The sequence below is a fragment of the Hemitrygon akajei genome, chromosome 12 (assembly GCF_048418815.1).
Source record: "Hemitrygon akajei chromosome 12, sHemAka1.3, whole genome shotgun sequence".
NCBI lineage: Eukaryota > Metazoa > Chordata > Chondrichthyes > Myliobatiformes > Dasyatidae > Hemitrygon > Hemitrygon akajei.
Window position 1 is genome coordinate 28,151,319 of NC_133135.1, and position 21,392 is coordinate 28,172,710.

At 38.4% G+C, this 21,392-nt stretch overlaps 1 protein-coding gene across 6 annotated transcripts in view; it reads left to right on the plus strand.

Annotated features, from left to right (window-relative positions):
• The window catches only part of szt2 (SZT2 subunit of KICSTOR complex), a 242,331-nt gene that overhangs the window by 158,137 nt on the left and 62,802 nt on the right, over positions 1-21,392 (plus strand). For 5 of the 6 annotated variants that reach the window (XM_073062784.1, XM_073062788.1, XM_073062787.1 and 2 more), the window contains 10 exons: positions 1,117-1,299; positions 2,308-2,502; positions 3,716-3,897; positions 4,005-4,186; positions 5,338-5,435; positions 9,141-9,273; positions 10,877-11,004; positions 12,380-12,427; positions 15,913-16,052; positions 16,508-16,690. In XM_073062784.1, coding sequence (XP_072918885.1) covers positions 1,117-1,299; positions 2,308-2,502; positions 3,716-3,897; positions 4,005-4,186; positions 5,338-5,435; positions 9,141-9,273; positions 10,877-11,004; positions 12,380-12,427; positions 15,913-16,052; positions 16,508-16,690 — 1,472 coding nt within the window. The remainder of the gene's footprint in view (positions 1-1,116; positions 1,300-2,307; positions 2,503-3,715; positions 3,898-4,004; positions 4,187-5,337; positions 5,436-9,140; positions 9,274-10,876; positions 11,005-12,379; positions 12,428-15,912; positions 16,053-16,507; positions 16,691-21,392) is intronic. The other variant, XM_073062786.1, reaches the window with a different exon arrangement.

Here is a 21,392-nt window from a genome sequence, read left to right on the forward strand (position 1 = left end):
CCTCCTCCACACCCCAAATCTATGTCCCCTTGTTTTACCTCCCCCTAATATAGTGAAAAGTTTATTGTAATATACTCATTATTTTATATACTCGAATGCATCCCTCTTAACCTCCTCCACTCCAGGTAAAATAGACCTAACCTCTCTAGTATCTCCTCATAACTGAAATCATCACCATCCCAGGCAACATCCCAGTAAATTTTCTCTGCGTCCTCTCCAGTGCTATGACATCTTTCCAATTATATACTGACCAGAACTGCATTCAGTACTTCACCTGAGGTCTGAGGAATGATTTTTAGAGATGGAGCATAACCTCCCTTTTTTTTTGTACGCAGTGCTCAAATGGCAAAGGCCAACATTTCATTTTGTCTTTTTAACCACGTTATCTACCTGTGATGCTACCTTCAAGGATATTTGGATTTGTACGCTGTCCCTCTGTTCCTCAATGCTCTGTTGAAGTCTAGAATTTGTACTGTAGCTTATATTTTGTTGGAAACTGTGTGCGTGTATGCTCCCCAGTTATTGTACATTTTAAACAATTAGGATATTTGCAGGAAAGAAGTTAACGGAATTTTGGCAGCCACTGAAATAAGTTTCCAAAAATCTTGTTTTAACCGTAACTACCAGCACCACAGGATGGCTGATTTAGAATCAAGAGGAAATTAAATTTTTTTTATAATTCCTAAACGCAACCAATTTCACTCCCAATTTTAAGGGATGGATCTGAAATTAGCGTGTAATACCTTTGAGATTAATGTGGTTCAAAGGAAGTTCCTGTGTTCTATTTAACAGCTTTTTATTTTCACCCCTTTACAGATCATTCTCCCATTGCAATCAATATATTGTTGCCTTTGGTGCTTGTTTCTCCTGGAGCTTAGCCTTCAGAAATCTTAATTTGAGCTAGTGCTGCACTATGTATTCCAACAGTTAACCAAGTTATATACACAAAACAAAATACCAATAACATGGTGACAGTGTCATCGTAAAGAGATGCTTTGGATTAGTGTCTGGTGAACCAGAACATAATTTCAGATGTTGCACTTTTTTTTTCAAGTTAATCTCATGCTGATTCCTAAAGTGTTTGCAATCGTTTTATTTTGTCTGTGTTCATCCCAGGCATTGCCTGCATTGCCTTGTCCATTGTGGATCAACAAGGAAATTCTGTGTTGACGACACAGCAACCGGAGCTAGCAGACCCATCGAAACTATTCTTTGGCATGGATGTCTTTCAGGAAGCAGACTTCAATAAGTTGACAGAGGTCCTGAGATATGAGAGCAGCTCTGAAGGGAATACGTCAGGTATATTTTCAAACATTTGAAATATATTTGATTCAGAATATTCTCAGGACCATTAATGTTATCCCAGGTTGTTTATTTTTTTGAATTGATGCATTGGATGTAGCTAAAAAGGATTTCATTTTGCTGAATGGAAGAATGAGACTGTACAGTTCATGTAAAAACATAATTTTGTACAGCATTTTATTTCTTTTAGACATATCATAATTTCATGGTAACTGGGAACTGGAAATGTGTATTGAAAAAAGTTCTAATCAGGGCCTCCATGGAATGGATACAACTGTGTTTATTATCCATCCTTTTTAACCTTAAAGATGTTGTTAGGCCTTCATCTTAAAATATGATGTGGTGAATGTGTTCCTACAAAGCTATCATATAGTCATAGAGTTGCATGGCTTGTAAGTACACTAATCCCATTTTCCTACATTCTGACCAGTTGGTTAGGTATTTTGATGCCATAACAATAATGGCAATTCATATGTCCCTTTAAGTGACAGTGGAAGATGAAATGAACAAAGTTGCAATGTTTTCCAATGTCTTTGGAAAGTCATGTGTTCTAAAAGATGAGGTACAGTCGATTGGTTAGGCAGCTTGTTCCGTTAATTATTTTTAATCTTTATTAACCCAGATCTTTTGAGTAAAAGCTGATGATTCTGCTCAGTATTTGTTAACTTTCACTGGTATAATTCCAAGAAAGTTCAGGACACTCATGTAAAACCATAAGTTCCCAAGTTCTGCTCAGGTGACTTTGATACAAGCATGCTTCGCTTTGTTGACTATCTAAGAAGCTCAATAGGAGAGTGCAACTCATGAGGACAGATAGTACTTTGCAGTTTTGTGTCATGAGCAGAAAGATGATTTCGCAACCCTTTCCAGATGTAGCCAACAAACCCTAGGTGTAAGTGAAACCCTAGAAATGAATGCCCGCGTGCACATTACAGAATATAGCTGCAACTAGCTGACCATAATTTGAATGCACAACTGTATCTAATTGCTGTTTAATTTTCTTAGACCCAAGCACTCTTGTACGTTTTGACATCTGGGAACAGGGGAATATTAGTCTACTACAGCTCACAGAAAAGCTTCAGAATGGCCTTCGTCACGCTCTTTGTGATGTCGTTATGGAGTTTCGAATGCTTCAGTGCCCTCTGTGTGTGGAGTCCTACTATCCAGTCATGGTGACACCAGAGAGAGAGATCAGAAATGGTACGTTGTTAAAATTCAAATGAATATAATACAGCCGTGAAAATATGTTATAAATAATAACCATGTAATTTGGGTCATTTTTGCAAATCTGTGAGAATGCTTTTTGATATGATAACCATGCTGTTTATAAAGATGTGTTTAAGCTTCGATAAGCTGAACTCTTTATTTAGCATTCTGCTTTCCACGTCCTCTCCTACATTATGTCCATCTCATCCATCACTTCTGTCTGTGGTACTCTGTTGCCCTCTAAAGCCACCCAGTTTTAAATTCTCATCCTTGCATTTCTATCCCTTCTTGGCTTTCCCACCCACCCTCCATAATTTTCAGAGGCCTCGTAATTCCCCAGAATCATCTGATTTTTATCCTACCATTACTCCAGTGTCCTGATCTAATGCAATTTATAATACCCTTACCTAAAGCCTTCCATATCTTTTCTTTTTAAAACACTCCACAATTAAATTTTGGTCGTGCCTCCTTATATTTTATTTCTATTATCCATTTTTGTTTTACCAGTAGTTCAAGAAGTACTGACAGTTAATTACCACAAAGAATGCTTCAAAATCTGTTATATACCATAAGACATAGGAGCAGAGTTAAGCATTTGGCCCATCGAGTCTGCTCTGCCATTCAATCATGAGTAGGGTTGAGAAGGATACATATTATCTCTCTCAAGCCCATTATCCTGCTTTTGCTCCATAACCTTAGACGCCCATCAACCTCTGCTTTAAATATACCCAATGACATAGCCTCCACAGCCATCTGTGGCAATGAGTTCCACAGATTCACCACTCTCTCGCTATAGGGACCTGGGGTTTCAAGTGTTCAAGAATCACTGATGGTTATTTGCACAAGTAACTCTGCCATGGATGGGCCAAAGCCCACTGCACAAGGAAGGGAGTTGGGCATGGGGCTAGTAACCATCCTGTAAAATCCCAAGCCCCAGAAAAGCCAACAGAAGCTTGAAAGACCTCATCCTTTCAAGAGGAAGGAGCTTTTAAGATGGGTGGCACATGGAAATAGATTGGTCCAGGACAGAGTACTCTGGCGAACTGCTGTTAGTGGCTTATGCCCCAGTAGGGGTGATGGGTTTAAGAAGAATTGGCAAAAAGACCACCCCAGAATCTTTTATAGGGCACAGGCTTCCAAGTGCTTTGTATATTTTTTAAACAAGCATTACTTATTATTTCTTTCCTTCATTTTTGCACCTGATTAGGTCAACTCAGCAAGTCTGCGTCAGAGATTAAGGAAACAACCAGCCTCTGTCTCAGTGCAGCTGGAAGTAAAAATAGTCCTGTGTCTGTTCAAATTGCTCCTATCCAAACGTCCAGCGCATGTAACGCAGAATCTACTACTCCCACTGGCAAGACAGGCCGGCGCAGTTTTTGGGATATGCTGGTGAGTGCAGTGTTATAATTGCAGTAGGAACAGTTGAATGCACTGTTTTACAGCCAGGCCTAGTTTTTCCTTAGGATGAAAAATAACTGGGAGTGTGTATGTTTCAGAGCAAGACTGATTTCTCAGACACCAGCACTCCAAAGACCACTGACGACATAGTTCAGGAAAGGACCAATGACAGTTACACTCGCAGGAGGCACAAAACAGAACATTTGAAGCAGCCCTCCAGTCATGAGCGAATGTCAACAGTGGAATTAGAACAAACACAGAGGCAAGCAGTCTCAAGAAGGTACAATTCATACCATTGATAAGATTTTTGTTTGTCTTAGACAGATTTCTACATTGAACAAATGGGATTCAAATTCTACTTGGGGATCAAATTATTTCTGACAGTTCAATCCTTCTTTTAATCCAACAAACTATTTGAGCAAATGTTTGGGGATGATTTTCTGAATCGGGTTTATTATCACAACATATGTCATGAAATTATTTTGTAGCAGAGATGCAATGCAGTCATAGAAATTACTGTTAATTCCATATTAGTGCAAAAGCAAAAGAATATTGTAGTGTTCTTGGGTTCATTGACAGTTCAGAAATCTGATGGTGAAGGGCACTGCTCCTAAGTTATTGAGTCTGTGTCTTTGGTCTCCTGCCCAGTGGTAGTAACAGAAGTGGGCATGTCCCTGGTGGTCCTTAGTGATGGATGCCACTGCCTCTTGAAGGTGTGAAGGGTTGTGGCCGTGATGGTGTTGGCTGAGTTCACAACTCTTTGCTGCCTGTTGTGATCCTTTGCACTGGAGCCTAAATATCAGGCTGTGATGCAACTGGTCAGAATGCTTTCCACTGAACATCTATGAAAATTTGACATAACAAATCTCCTCAGACCGCTAACAAAATAGAGCCACTAGCATGCCTTCTTCTTTATTGCATCAATTTGTTGGTCCCAGGATAGATCCTCCAAGATATTGATGCCCAGGAACTTGAAGCTGCTACCCCTTTTCACTGCTGTGTTCAAACCTTGGATGTGTTAGGTCATGATGTGCCTAACTTCAATCAGTGTGATAGTCTATAATCAGCACTATTTTTCTGTTGAGGAACATGATTACTAATTAATGCCTGTTTTGCATTGGAAGTTTCTCCTTATAACTATGTCCAAGCTTGTTGAGTACAGTGCTGTACATCATTCTCAGTGACTTTTGCTGTCGTTCCCATGCTATTTAAACCATGCTCTGTCACGAAACTGATTAGAATTTATTGAGTTTGCATCTTTATTCCCTTGGTAAAGAAGAATATTAAATAGTCCAACATTTATATTGAAAATAATGTACCTGTTTCTGACTTGCTCTTTGCAAACAGATCAGAAACCACTCGCTATTTAATGCTCCGGTTGCTTTCTAACCAATCAATATATTGTTCCAGTTGAGTGTTAACTCTCCATAGGAAACGGACCAGTCAGCTGGAAGAGGGAGACCTGGGTTCTCTGCATCAGCTTTTCCATGTCACCTGTCAGCAATGGATGGCATTCATGACTAGGATGGGTAAGTACATATTTGGGTATGATCATCAACAAGTGATGTACATGGCCGTGAAAAGCCTGTGGCATCTTTCCCCTTCCTTCTCAACCCAGAAGAAGGGTCTCAGCATGAAACATCGATTGCTTACTCTTTTCCGAAGGTGCTGCCTGACCTGCTGATCTTCTCCAGCATTTCATGTGTGTTGCTGTGAAAAGCTCAATGTTTAATGTTTTCCATTGATGAAGTACTCAATAAATTTTGCCTGTACAGAACTTTGTGTATTTTAGCCTTTAGAAACAAAGTCCAGCAACTCTTGTGTGCTAACTGTGGCTCAGAAGGGTGTGAATTCAAGCCAGAATCTAAACTCATAATCTCAGGAGGTATTTTTCACATAGTACCTGAGGAGCATTGCATTGTTCATGGTGGTGGTGTTTGAATGAAATGCTAAACTGAGTCCCATGTGTCCTTTTAGGTCAGGTTCTTGTTTCTTTCTACTCATTTATCTCTCAGTCAATATTTGGCCAGTCATGAGAGTTTGAAGAGCTTGAAATGGTTGTCAGGTTTCCTATGTTTTAACAATGACTGCAGGTCAAAAATGATTCTTTTGTTTTGAAACTAGTCCGGTTATTCTGGAGATGTAAAACAGGCACCACCTAAGTGCAAGTTCTTTTAAAGATTAAGGTTCAACTGCGAGTACTTCATGGATAGAATGCCACTTTAATTTATTTATTATTGTGATAAGAAGCATGGACCTCTGTAGAAGTGTTGGAAATTAAAATTAATGGTATTTCTCGATCTGTAGTGTTACTCAGTCCACAGTACATTTAGACATTTTAATGAATGGAAATGTTTGCTGAGTCTTTGATGTGCAGCTTAATTGCCCTCATCAATCTTTTTGTCCACAAACAGAACATGTTGTTGAAATTGTGGCTCTGAATTGGCTAGGATTCATTCATCTCCTGTCGTATTTATATTGAAAGTACTTCAATTAAAACACCGTTCTTTTTAAGTCCAGCTGTGCAAACCTGCAGGTGCAATAAGCCATAATAAACCTAGTGATGTTTACTGCTGGAGTAGTCCGATTAGTCTTTCTTCAGAGCTGATTATCCCACGTTAGCCTGGACGAGACTTGGGTGTAAAATAAACCTTGGATTCTGACATGCAAGATTAAAGACATGGCTTGAAGTTTCTCTTTTTTTGCCAACAACAAAAATATTGTTTTACAGTTAAATCAGGATGAAATAACCTGTGTCTTTTTTTAATGTGAAAGAAGCATTTTGAAGCTTACAGGAATTAAATAAAATTACAAACTAAATGTCAAAGGAATAAACTTTTATTGGCTGCTAATACAGGCCATTCTCGGGCGATGAGCAAGTTCTGTTTTTACAGATGTCCAAAAGTTGATTATGTCCTTTAGTCAGAAAATAAACAAAAATCATTTGATATGGTGACCATAACTCCACAGTATGTAATGAATGACATCAAAAACAAATAAACCTGATTAAGAAAGAACAATTTCTGAAAGTAGTCTAGTTATGCTATTCATAGGAATGAACATAGACACATATATTGGACTTTAGAATTTAACATTATGGGAGCTTATATGAGTGTTCTTAACTTAGGGACAGACAGTAGATAACTTTTATCCCTGTTTTGTACATTGGCCTTCCTCATTGTTATAGTATTTAGTGGTTATTCCCAGACTGAGTTGACTGCTGATTATAGGGAGAGAGTTGCCATGATGACTAGCTACACAGATTTGTTCCATACTGAAATCTTGTGCATTTTCTATTAACTTGGAGATTTGACAGTGAGCAACCCATAAACTGGAGCTTTTTAAATGACAAAGTAAATAGGCAAAGCCTGAAGTGCAAGCTCTGTTTAATACCTCTTACTGCATGTAACAGGAGGAGGACATGGCTTATATATGAGACCCTACCGAAATGTCTGGACTAACTTCAAATGTGGCTGACTTACAGGCTAGATAGTCAAAACTGATGAAAAGAGAATATTTAATTTCTCTTCCAATAACTTCAAAAGTCAGAACAGGAGGCTAGAATTATAGTGGGAGCAAAGCGGTTGGTGGAGAGCCTGAGAGCCTCAAAAATCAGGATTGCCAGAGATCATCCTAAACTCTGGTTCAGCAGCTTGGACAATCTAGCTCATTGCAGTGGAAGCTTGAATATGTAGGGTCTGCATTTTCTACAATGTCACAATCTAAGTTGGGCACTGGTAATGAAAGCTGGAAGTGCTGCATTGCTGAGAGAAGGATCCTTGAAAATTCTCCAATATTAACTTCAATAAAATCCAATAATATCTGCTAGCTCACTAGAATTACCTGAAGAGCGTTTGATTCTCACAGTTTAAATAAGAGAAGTGGCGTCAACTTCAGAACTGCTGCATTAATGACAACATAACTAACTGCAGTTCAAATCAACACTGAAATACATGGCTGGATGGTAACACAAACCTTATACTGTTACAAGTAGTTGAAGAATGATTCACTGTTTTCATTTTAACTTGACAGTTATGGGTAGAAGTGTTTTAAAAATCAAAATCTATTCTCACCTGTAATTTTAACCATTCAATATTGATAATGACAGTTGAGGATTCCTTTACAAACATAATAGTGTTGTTGTGTGAAGAAAGTCATTGGAGAGACGCAGTTGGTAGACTTGAAAAGTAGTCTTTTTATTTGATACACGCACTCACAGATAAGCTGATGGCCTTTTGGAGTCGAGAAAGAGAAAAACAGAGAGACCGGCAAAGAGAGGGAGAGTGGAGGATAGGGGGAGACCCCTCTTTCCTCGCTCTCGCCCACACTTTTGGAGCAAGTGGTCTGCTTGATGCAACACTACACAGCATTTTATACACTAATGATAAAGGATAATTCCATACATGTTTCGTTTGAACTACACACCACCCTCACACCTCCCTCTGCACACCCGCACTACAGTTATCCAAATGATACCAAATAACCAGTTTAAATCAGCATGGTCTGGTCTTCTAACTAACCGAAAGACCAGGCTGGTTCTTAGGAACCATTGTTCCAGAGCTGCATTTTAGATTTAATCCACAGTTCATATTTGAATCTGAAGACTGGTGGCTGAAGTAATTCGTTATACATGCTAATTCCCCCCCAAAAAACAATAGCATTTAGTATTTTGGTATAGTCCTATTCATTCTCCAATAGTATGCGTAATTCCTGGGTTACAGCTATTCAGGTAATGGAAATTCACCCTTCCAGAATTCGGAAATCACTGCTCTCACAAAAAAAATGTAACTCTTACTAAACTTCTTTGTTGGGAGTCAGGTGGGGAGTAAATAAATCATCTCAAAATATATTGATGCTTGCAGATAGTGTGGCTTCACATTTTAGAAAAAATCAAAATATGGTTCATTTTCAAGGAACACCACTATCCCCATCCTCATCCCTCCAGTAATGCTTATAATTTTGTGTTCCATTAAACCCCTCAATGTTCCAGGAAAGGGAAAAAAATGACATACTCTGCGTGCCCTTGATCCTCTGTTAGGCACACCAGAGAGTCCTGAACTTCTGGCATTTATTATGAGAAAATATTCTAGTTTCAGATAGTACTTCATCAAAATTTGTCATATTGGGAATTACAATCTTTGATTTACTCTCAACTCCCAATGCTACAAATTGCCATTCTGTTGAAATGCTTGGATGTTAGTCTATTTTGTAACTCCTCTAATTTTCTTTTGTAGGATGTCCCTCAGTGCAGCAATGCTCTGTTAATATTGGCTCCCGGTTTCTACTCAGCTCCATTCTCACCGAGATCATGAATTTGGTTAGCAGCCTTGCCACTGACACAACAGTTAAGATCTTTGAGAAAATTAGGTAAGTTTCATTGTTCTTTGTGGTATTTACTGCAGATTAGTATTATGTCTGGGAATTTTTGTTTCATATCAGTACAGATTCAAGTTAATGCAATGTAGAAAGAGTGCTGAAACATTCTTACCTCTGGAGACAGGGAACAGGATAAAGGACTTGGTCTAGAAGTGGTAACGTGCCAGAAGGTATAAGCTAAAGTGGTGCCAGATAGTAGGATAGTGATGATGATGTTCTGGCAGCAATTGTTACATTGCCCATACAGCCCAGAGCAGTATGTGCAGTATAATAAGCTTCCCAAGAGTGAATGGGAACGAATTATATAGAATATAAGGCATGGAAATGGGTTATTAGCTCCATGTCTACATTTATTCTCCACTCAAGCTTCTGTCAACCTTCTTCATGTTAATCAATATCCCTCTCCCTCATCAAATTTTCCAGGCTTCTCTTAAATTAAGATGTGATGCATCTCAACTACTCCCTTCAGTAATGTTTTCATATTCTGGCCGCTAAGTAAAGGAACAACTGCTTCTGGGCTCCCAATTGAATTTTTGATAATAATCTTATATCAATGACCTCGATTTATGTGTTGGCATTTTCAACCGTTTACCAGGGCAGAAGTTCTTTCTGTATCTATTCTATCAAAACCTTTCAGTATTTTAAGGACCTCTATTTAATCAACAGTTTCCAAAGAGAGAAGTAACCCATTGTATTCACCCTTTCCCGTGTATATCCTTGCATTAACAGTTTATCTGGGTAAATCTTCTCTACACCCTCTTCCTCACCCCGTAACCTTTTTTATAATATGGAGGCTGGAACTGTACAGAGTACTCTTAAAAGTGGTTCAGCTAATGGTTACTAAAAATTTAGTGTAACTTTTGAATTCTGTTCTTCCAGAAATAAACTGGAATGTTTACACTGGTGCACAATAATCTTAATAGGCTGCGTAATTCCCTCTGCCGGTAATGGGAGGATGACATAACATGACATAATTAGCAAGTGTATGGCATGAAAGCTGTTTGAAGGAAAGTCATCCCTGCCACTTCCCCACCCTTGCTGAGGTTATTGACTTGTGCCTTGAATCTTCTGGAGTGCTCTCTCTGGTATTTTCGTCATTAAATTTCCCACCTTCCTTCTTAAAATCCAACATGGGCAAAACTTCTAGCCATCCTCTGGTGCTGGCACAGGCCAGAGAACTCCAATCACTTAATATATAGACATCATAATCATCACTGTTCAATAAACCATATAACAATTACAGCACGGAAACAGGCCATCTCGGCCCTTCTAGTCCATGCCGAACGCTTACTCTCACCTAGTCCCACCTACCTGCACTCAGCCCATAACCCTCCATTCCTTTCCTGTCCATATACCTATCCAATTTTTTTTTTAAATGACAATATTGACCCTGCCTCTACCACTTCTACTAGAAACTCGTTCCACACAGCTACCACTCGCTGCGTAAAGAAGTTCCCCCTCGTGTTACCCCTAAACTTTTGCCCCTTAACTCTCAACTCAAATAAAGACTTTAGGCCTCTGCAGCCTGAGGTTTATTTATTCTTAACTTCAGAAGTAATGCTTTTAATGTTTTCCCCCTTTCTTTGCATTATAGTTCTCCACATGGTTCCACTTTCCTGCCATATTCCCTTAGTCAACATTCTAGTACTCGTCCTGGTGCAGCTAGACAGTTCATTCTGATTGGACGGAATTTCCACCAATGGCGGTATAGTACTGAACAAGGTATTGATACATTTGAAATCATATTGTATAGCTTGCGTCATCTGCAAAACCTGTTGTCTTATACAGATTAGTAATCCTGTGTCATCTTTGCTTTAATCAGTATGGTAAACAAAGTTTAAGAGCATCCAGATTTTAGGTTATTTCTTATGATAAAGATGTTCATTACATCCCTTTCATAATCCCTCAGGTATATTTGAAATGACTTACTTCAATGTAAAAAGGGAAGTTTGAGGAGATATAGTGCAGGCAAGCTTGACCAGTTATCATACAGCTGATAATGGAGGTAAAATTGGAATTCGAGAAAATCACTATCAATTTTTAAAGAAAAATGCATTTTAGATATGACCTTTATAGAATTGAAGCTGAAGTTTCAGTCCCCAGGAAAGGACTGATAACTTGGCTCCTTCATTGGAAGATTGGGTAGTCAGTTAGATGTTTCTTTCATTGTGGAACAAAGATGCTCATCGGGAATGGAAATTTTTTTAACAACTGCAAATAGAAACAAAGTGCTGGAAATACTCAGCATGTCAGACAGCATCTCTGGAAAGAGAATCTGTTAACTTTCTAGACTAAAGACTTTTGATCATAATTTTGATCAGGAGCATTGGCCAAAACATTAGTGCTGCCTCTCTTTCCACAGATGCTTCATACAATAGGTGTAATAAATTTTGGAAGATATGGTCTCAACTCACTTCTCTGAGTGAAGTCTTGCTTCATTTTAAAACCTCTGTGTACTCATGTGCTGAGTACTTGAGAGTAGTTTTACCATGAATTCTTAATGCTGAGTGTTACAGCATCTTGTTTTTTATTTTACTGCAGAGATGGTCCTCTCATGTCCTAGTTGCTATTAATTATCTGTGGAAGGCAAGCGGGGTTGGGAAAGAAATTCCATCTATATCTTATCATACATCTAATTTGAAATTTACAGAATACGAGGAGGATTTTTTGCATTTAATGATGATGTTAGCCTTTCTTGCTGAGGAGTTAGAATTTTTATAATGCTTAATAAATTACGTACCAGTGACTGAGGAATTATCTTATCCCAGCCTGTTTCACAGTCTCATCCCAAAAGAAAGTTTAACAATAAATATATCATGACCATTTTGACATTTGGTATTCATGGGAAAGCTATTTAATTGAAGCAATCACTCAGTTTGATTTGTTTTCACATACAATAGGTATAATAAATTGTTGAAGATAAGGTCTTGAGCAGTAAATCAACTCGCTCGCATGTCCCATTACCGAATAAAGTCTTGTTTAGTTTTCAAAACCTTTGTGTTCTTGTGAGTGCTTGAGTGTAGTTTGACAGTAAATGTTTTATGCCATGCTCTCATGCCATGCAATGCTCTGCTCCTTGTATTTTGTCTGTCTACAGTTGACTGTGATGATGATGAGGGCAGACCTTTGGTAAATAGTATCAAACGTAAGTCTCACCAGATCATTTCTATGGTGATGGTGGTGGGTTAGGTCTTTTAAAGAATTTCAAAATATTCAGCTATTGAGAAAGTTCAAGTTCTAAGTATGTTTATTATCAAAGTATGTATACATTATACAACCTTGAAATTTGTCTGCTAACATGAAGCCACAAAAACAAACCCAAAAGAACCCATTTTACAAAAGGAACATTAAATACCTAATTGTACAGAGACAAAAAAAAACAAATTATGCAAACTATACCGCAAACAAAAACTGAAGTCCGCAAAGAGAATCCCATAGTTCAGCGCAGAGGTGGGTCATTGAGCAGCGATCTGAACCAGCCCATCGCTCACCTCAGGCCCTGAAACCCTGACTTTTCAATCTGGCCCGGCGCCTCGATTCAGCTTGTACCCGGCTTCACAAATTCAGCCCTGCTCTCAAGTCTCCATCCAAACATTGAGTCCTGTTGCTTTGATACACTCTGGTGCCTGGCATTGCTGCCTCACTTTTACAGGACCTTACAGCAAAAGTTCATCATTATCATAATTTGTTTATTTTGCTGAGGCCGTAATTATGGGTGTTCTTTAGCAAGTACCAAAGGATATGGTGAGAAGGCTGGGGAGTGGGTCTGAGGAGGGAGAGAAAAGGATCAGCCATGATTGAATGGCAGATCTAACTCGATGGGCCAAATAGTATAATTCTGTTCCTTTGTCCCATGGTCTTATGTATGCATCTGAAATTGCAAGATGTATAATAATAGATAGGGCACTACAGCATAGTACAGGCCCTTTGGTCCATGATGCTGTACCAACATTTTAACCTACCCTGAGATCAATCTAATCCTTCACTCCCATATAGCTGTCCATTTTACTATCATCCATGTGCCTATCTAAGAGTCTCTTAGGGCATTCCATGCAGCCACCACACAAATTACCTCTGACAGAAACTCCCCCCAGAACTGTCCTCTGATCACCTTAAAATTATGCTTCTTATATTAGCTATTTCCACACTGGGATAAAGTCTCTGGCTGTCCACTTGGTCTATACCTCTTATCATCTTGTACACCTCTAACAAGTCACCTCTCACCCCCCTTCCTCTAAATCCCCAGAGAAAACTCTAGAAGCCTCACTCATCCAAATGTGACCAGGTGCAGGCAGGTGTCTATTGAAGATCTCTACAAATTTACCTACGTCCCCAGCATTGGTGTGTCCTGAAACTGGAAAAATGAGCCAACATTTCCCACTTTTGACGACTGTGCAATTTCTGCGCGATTTAGTCTTTGCACCAAGGATATCCCAAGCTGTGTTAAGTTATGAGAATGTTATGAGAATATCTATGTAACTACATGAAGATTATATTTTTCTAAATCCTTCCTCTGCTACCCAAACAGTTTTGTTTTGCCAGTTTGGTTTGGTGAAGATAGAACAGTATTACAGCACGGGAACAGGCTCTTCAGCCCGTTGTTGTGCCAAATTAATTAAGCTAATGATGCCTAATTAAATTAATCCCTTCTGCCAATACGTGGCCTATACCTCTCCATTCTCTGCATATTCATCTGCATATTTAAGAGCCTCTTAATTGCCATTATAGCATCTGCCTCCACCACCATCTGGAAGTCCATTCCAGGCACTCACTGTTTTCTTCGTTTAAAAATAAAGGGTTTGTCCCATATGTCACCTTTAAATTTTCTACCTCTCACCTGAAAAGCATGCCCTCTACAATTCAACGTTCTGATCTGCGGGAAAAATACTGGTTGTCTATCCATGCGACTCATAATTTTATAAACTTTTATCAGGTCTCCCATCAGCCTCGACCGCTGCTGTAGTTCATCAAACCTCACCTTATGGCAGATGTCCTCAAATCCAGGCAGCATCCCGGTAGCCTTTATCTGCGCCCTGCCCATGCCTCCACATCCTTCCTCTAATCAGACAACCACAATTAAATTCAGTGCTGTCGATGCAGCCTAATCAGTGTTTTGTAAAGCTGCAACATATCTTCCTGACTCTGCCCTGACTAATAAAAGCAAGCGTGCTATATGCTTTCTTTACTATTCCATCAACTTTATGTAGCCCCTTCCACGGAGTATGGACTTTGTATCCAAGATCTTTCTGTACATTAATAAAGTTTAGAGTCAAATGTGCAACCTGAGAACCTCAAACTAAATAATGTCCCAAGCAAAGTGCTGACAAATGGTGGGCCATATCCTGCCATATTGCACGTTAACCAGTGCCAGTAGAGACAGAGTGCTGGACAAATTCAGCCTGACTTCACAACATTTAAGAAATATTGAGAAGAACACTTAAATTACTAAGACATGGGATTCAACAGAGCTAGTGCTAGTAAATGGGATTAGTGTGCATTAGGTGCTCAGTGGTCAGTATGTATAGGGTGTGTTGAAGAGCTTAAATCTGCTCTGTATTAAGACTAACTTACAGTTATAACTGAATAGAAGGAACTGTCAACCCTGTAGGAAGCAAAATTTGTAAGTCCTGTCCTCTTATGCTTGGTTTTGGTCTTGTAAATAGAACTTGGCTTTAGGTCTTATATTTAAGTAGCACAATAGGGGGACATTTTGTCCAGGGCTTCATATGCAAGCTCTCAGTGAGCAGTATTATTAATGCTATTATCTCTCTCCTTTTTTCACTTTAACTTTGAAACTTACTCTTTCTCTCACACATGCATATCAACCCCATTCCCTTTGATTATTTGACTTTAACCTACTCTGCAGGGATCATTTACAGCAGTTAGCTAACCTACCTAACCTACAGTATATCTTTAGGGCATGGGAGGAAATTGGGTTACCCAAAGCAACAGAGATGTTGTGCAATGTATGCAAGTACAGCACCCAAGATTGATATCAAATCTGGTTCCCTGAACCTGTAAGGTAGCAGCAGTAACTGCTGTGCTCCTGTGTTACAACTTGTTATAGCCTCTGTATGAACATGGGCATGAACTGCATTCCATTGGTAAAATGCAAGATGGCGTTAAAATTTAGAGCGTCATGGTATCAAAAGCCTTAGTAAAACCAAAGTCTGAGGTTGAAGAGGGCAATCTCTTCAATAACTAGAGCAATATCTGGCATAAAGGGGGAATGGTTGTTACTACTGGCGTTTATCGCTCAGCCCAAGGCATCACTGTAGCATTTGGAAGCTTCCTGGATGTAGACTGGAATATCGATCTTTATTTTTAATAGAATCATCACTTGGCATGCATTTAAATTTGTCCTTCACTTTTGTGCTTCAAAATGCTGCTACAGTTAACTAACCTTACTGGAAATTAAAATGGATACATGGTTTATCACTCTGCAATGAAATGTTGAATGTATCATATGCTATGATATATAATGTGCATTCTTACTTTTACATGAATTGTTTTTTTTTTGCTGTTTAGCTGAAAATCCATTTTTAAATAAAAAGGCAAATGGATTTCCTACAGTTTTATGCTGTCTGAATACTATTCCTTTTTTTCTCACCTCATGAAAAATATATAAAGCTCACAAAGGATTTCAGAGGTTTGAGGCCATGGAGTTCAGCACTGCAGAGAAATCAGGTGACCCCTCAAGTTCAGGAATTAGTGGAAGGGGTGTGGTTCCCCGGCAGCGATTTCTCATAATTGACATCATTGACAAAAAGGTATGCACAACCATTCAGGAAAAATTATTTCTAGCCCCTTAACTCCTCCTGTGAGATTAACATAGTAAAAATTTTTAAAACATTACTGTTGATATAAAACAGGATTTCCATTTTGGCTTTAACCTAAATGGCTATTTTGTCTGCAGCAATTTCTTCCTATATTTTTCCTGAAGAAAAAAATACTCCTTGAAAATCATGTCCATATTTACTTAATTTAAGTTTATTTTGGGACTGAGAAGGTAAAGTAAGTCCATTAATTTTGATAAAGGGAAAAAATAAGTTAAAGTTACAGGTACAAATATTTTTCACGAATTGCTGAAGCTCTGGGTGTTGGTGGTAATGCTGTCATTTCACTGGTTTGCAGCCTTTTCCATTTATGTTATTGTCCATTTTAAAACTATTGTTTATCACGTAATCTGTTTATGTATGCTGACATGCTCTCATTTTGCCTCCAGTTGATCTTATATACCTATAATTGGTCAGTGGATCTGGGAGTATCATTAAATCGAGAATTGATTCGTCTTATCCAATGGCAGAATGCACGCTCTCATGTGGTGCATTGTCTCCTCAGTCAAAAGATGGGGCTCTTCCATCACTACTGTTTTGCTGATACACCCGTATACGATGAATCCAAACAGGTAATGCATCTTTGTAACAAGCATAGCCTATATTTCATTAAATTTTATAAATCACTTTTAACAGATAATTGTTTGGGGCAGTGCACTCCATGTCACTGTCCACAAGGTTGTACATAGAATGAATATCATTACTGTGTTGGAAATGCAGAAGATTTATTGTAGAAGTACAATAGGTAAAGGGTAGTTTGTGAATCTGGCAGGTACTAGACAAGATTAAAATCAAACTTCTAGAGGATCCCAGCAGTTCAGGACTATTTGAATCTGAAAGAGAAAAAATGTTTAATAACCATTTGAATGAAAGGAAATTTCTAGCCCTGAAGTGAATGAAAGGTGGGAGTTTATTCTGACTGTACTACCGTATATATATTATATATGTATTATGCTTTGATTGCTATTTGGCTATGAACAGTTTAGAAAATGCTTAAACCAGCAAATGCTAATGAACTGAGTAGTTTTATGCTCTCTGAAGATTTTATTATTTGAGTAATGGAGTCAATGTAAAATAAAATTCTCTTTTAAGTAATCTAAATTACTTCAATATATAACAAGAATGAAAAACGGAGTTCTCTGTGACAGCTCAAAATCAAGAGTAAATGGAAGATCGAACTTCAGATGTGATGCTATCCAAAATTGATGATTTTTGTTGAACTCCAGTGTGATGAGTATACTCAGAGGGACAATTTGCCACATTTGGAAAATGAGTAAATGACTCATCCCATATGGTGACAGTGATTGAGAGAGAGATATTAGCAACACACCTGTTCCACTTCTATAGTGCAATGGGATCTGCACCCAAATGCAAATCAAAAGACAAAACCAACATCCATGCATTGCCTCAGAACCACAGAGAGCTGTGTATGCTGCGATCTTGCCAATAATTTAATGTGACTGAAATTCTGGAAAAAATTCTTTAAACTAGATTACACCACAAAAGCACCTCAAATTTATCATTATTTAATGTAGAAGTACAATAGATAAATTCCAATAAGTAAACGAAGGACTCATTTGAGACATGTCAGGTGCTGCCTCATCCTGAATTAGATCAAATGCTAAGATTGTGACTGTTATATTATGCAGTGTTTTGCAGGAACTGGGTCTGAGCCTGTATTTGGATTTTCCAATGCTAGAAACATGATTGAAATTGTTACAGCAATTATTTACATGGCTGAGCACATGTTAATAAAGTCCCTGGGACTGACAGTCTGTATTGAATATCCATATAATATTTAATTCTCCACTTCACATTGTTTCTATCTTAAGTTAAAGCTATGTAACTATATATCAAAGTATGTAACCTTGAGATTTGTCTCCTTATAGGCAGCCACAAAAAAAGAATGCCAGTAGTACCAATTTTTTAAAAAACTGTCAGACACCCAATTTGCAGAGAAAAGTAAACGTACAAACAATAAAAGTAAGCAAATAACATTCAACACTGAAGTTCACGAAGTGAGTCCACAGCCGTGATGCCAGTCACAACCAATCCAGGAGCCCGTTACTTGCTAGCCACAGAACTTAGTTCTGCACAGAGACAAATAAACCTCATGAGCTTCAAGCTGACACTGACTTGTCCGTCTCCTCTGGCCCCTACACCCTGATCTTTTCACTTTGGCCCGGTGCCTAATTCGGCCAAACTTTGGGTCATTCCTCATTCCTGGGCCTGGGCCCCACCTCCTTGATTCAGCCCATTTACACCAAGCCACAACAGTGCTGCACCTTCCAGACCACAGTTCCCACTGCAAAAATATCAGGTCGTACAGGCAGATCAGAAGTTCAACTCTGAAAAGGAAGTTACAGGCTATTGATGGCAGTGATTGTTTTTGAGAAAAAGTATGATTAATGAAGTAGTTAGTAGTTTTACTTGCTAACAGCAAGTTGTTGCTGTGTTTCACCAGTGCCATCTTTAACTGGAAGTTTGGAAGAGTAACTGAAACTTAACCAATTCAAATTTGCATCCTAAAGTAGATCTGTAAAATATAGGTGACAGAGTAGAATCAAAACATGATTACTTTGGTCATTTGCATCAAATTGCTCTTAAGTTACAGAAAATGCCTCTTAATTGTGAGTCACAATGACATACTGGAACAGATGGTATGGTTTTTGAAGCATACAATTTTAAACTTAATTTAATAATGTGTTGTACAAAAGAAATATGTTGCTCAATGAAAATTGTTCAGAATTGTGGAGATGCTTGCCCTGAAGGGGGTGACGGGGCAACTGTATGCTGCTAACTGCCATTGCTGTGCATAGGCATTCACTGCATTGATCAGCATGACAATAACTAGTGATGGCAACCTGCTGTTAGGTGCTGTCAGCATACATTAGGGACAGTCTCTGAATGGGAAAAATGCTTGCCATGGTGACCACCTGTTCAAAGAATGTCAGTGCACATCAGGAGCACAAGCTGAACAATAACAAAGACCAGAGTTGTGACCTTGCCAATCCATAATATTCTGCACCAGTATGCTCCATCCTTTCAGTAGGCTTACATGAACATCCCGAGTTTTATTCTGTACTGTATCTATTTTATCACTAATATCTAATTTTACAACATTATTTGAGTGAACTGATCTCTTACCCAGCAAGAAAATCCCACTGAATCGCACTTGGTGTCTGACTCTAGTGAGACCATATTTTGTTGTTTTGCTGTTAGACAAAGATGTTGTCTTTTTGCAATAAGAGTCTAAGGAAGTGGCAGATGGCTGTATTTTGTTTTGTATTTGCTGTGTTATACTGCATTCAACAAACTGAATGGTGTGATCTTTACTTTGTGGGGGAAAAATTCAGCCAAAGAATTGTCATGTAGTCTATGAGCAGTTACATAGTTACTCTGAATTTTATTTAATAGAAAACACGGTTAGCAGAGTGCTGCTGATGTTAAAAGCTAAGGAATTTCTGTCTTAATCCTGAGAATTGGCAGTACAAAAGCCACAGGGAGCAGAAGGTCAAAATATTATGGTTCTAGAACATAAGCAACTGATAAAAAGGGACAGGACGCACAACTAAATTCTATGCTGATATACTCATAGGGCAGCTCAATTGTACTATTCTACTGGGAGTCTGTCATTATTTCAATGAGTAGGTAAACTGCTAGCTTCTGTTGCTTCCCAAGTAGATTTCTCATTGCCACTAATGAATGCTTACATCAGGTGAACACTGAGTTGAAGGTGATACAGGAAGTTGCTTGCAGGAACCTTTGGGAGTTCTGTAGAGCCGGGAGGATAATTACTGTCCCTAACATCAAACTTCGAAAGAATTAACTGTGCTCACTTGCTGAAAACCTCCTGTATCGTGCCAGGAAAAAAAAAATGAGCGGGAAGAAGAAAAGGCATATTTTCTCAAGCAGTCTGAAAATAGAAGCCTGCCTAATATTGATTTTAGGTGGTCACCCAAGACACCAGAAAATTGGGCAAAATTAGTTTTTGACTTGTACCTTCCAGAACTAGTTGCCTTTGCCTCAGTGTTACGTTTGGAAATCAGATGTAATGTTAGAAATTCTCAAGCAAGGTAGTTTTATTGATAAGTTATAAAACTTGAAATGGTGCAGATTTATTTTCTGTCAGAGAAAACAGGATGTCTTCAAGCAGACCTATAATATGCTAATCTTTGCAAATCTCCCTGCAGCTGGTGATGTTCATAAGTATTCAAATCATGGTTCAGAACACTGAAGGTGAAGTTGCTTTCAAGGCATTCCCAGTTGAGGCTATGCACTAAATTCGGCTTATAAGTTAAAGCAAGCAATTCAGAGATCCATTCAACATCAAATATTACTATGATTGGAGATTTATGTTAAGAATTTGAACACTGATCTGTGGTATTAATTTAACCAATCTAGATATTGCTGGAATAGAAGAAAGGATACAGCATCCATATTATAAAGCAGTTTCAAATTTTGATATGTACATAAGAGCCTACAAAAGAGAAACAGGAGTAGGCCATTTGCCACTTAATCCATTCAATAAGATCATGGCTGACTTTCCGCTTCATGCAGTATCCCCATATCCTTTGCTTCCTCTAAATTCCAGAAATCTATTTATCATGACTTAAATTGCAACAAATGGCCAAACTTTTGTAATCCGCTGTTATTCCAGATTCCAAAGATTCACCAACTTTGAGTAAAGAAATATCTCTTTATTTCAGTCCCTTACTGAACCCACAGTCCTAGACTTCTCATCCAGCAGAAACATCCTCCTTGTATCTAGCACAGTATGTTTCAATGAGATCCCCTTGCATTTTTTAATCTAAACTGTAGAGGCCTAGCCTGCACAATCTCATATCAGGTGACAGACCTGCCATCCCATGAACCAGATTAAAACTGAAATTCTGTAATGATCAGTAAGTCAAACCCCTTAGAGTAATTTGGAATGGAAGCATTCTCTTTGACCCATCATGTCCATGCCTATTTGCCCACATTTGCTCATAGCCCTTAAAGTCCTCTCTTATCCATGTACTTATTTAAATAGCTTATAAATGTTGCCCATTTCAGCCACTATTTCTGCCAGCTCATTCCATATACGCATTAGACTTTATGTGAGGAAGCTGTCGTGATGTCCTTTTTAAATTACTTGCCTTTTTTAAGTCTTTCAGTGACTGTAGTATGAGAAATAGAATTAATATTTCATGATCTGGTTTCATCAACAGAACTGGGGAAATACAATCCAGTTTAGTGAATATTTGCTGTACTCTTTCAAATCAAATATATCCT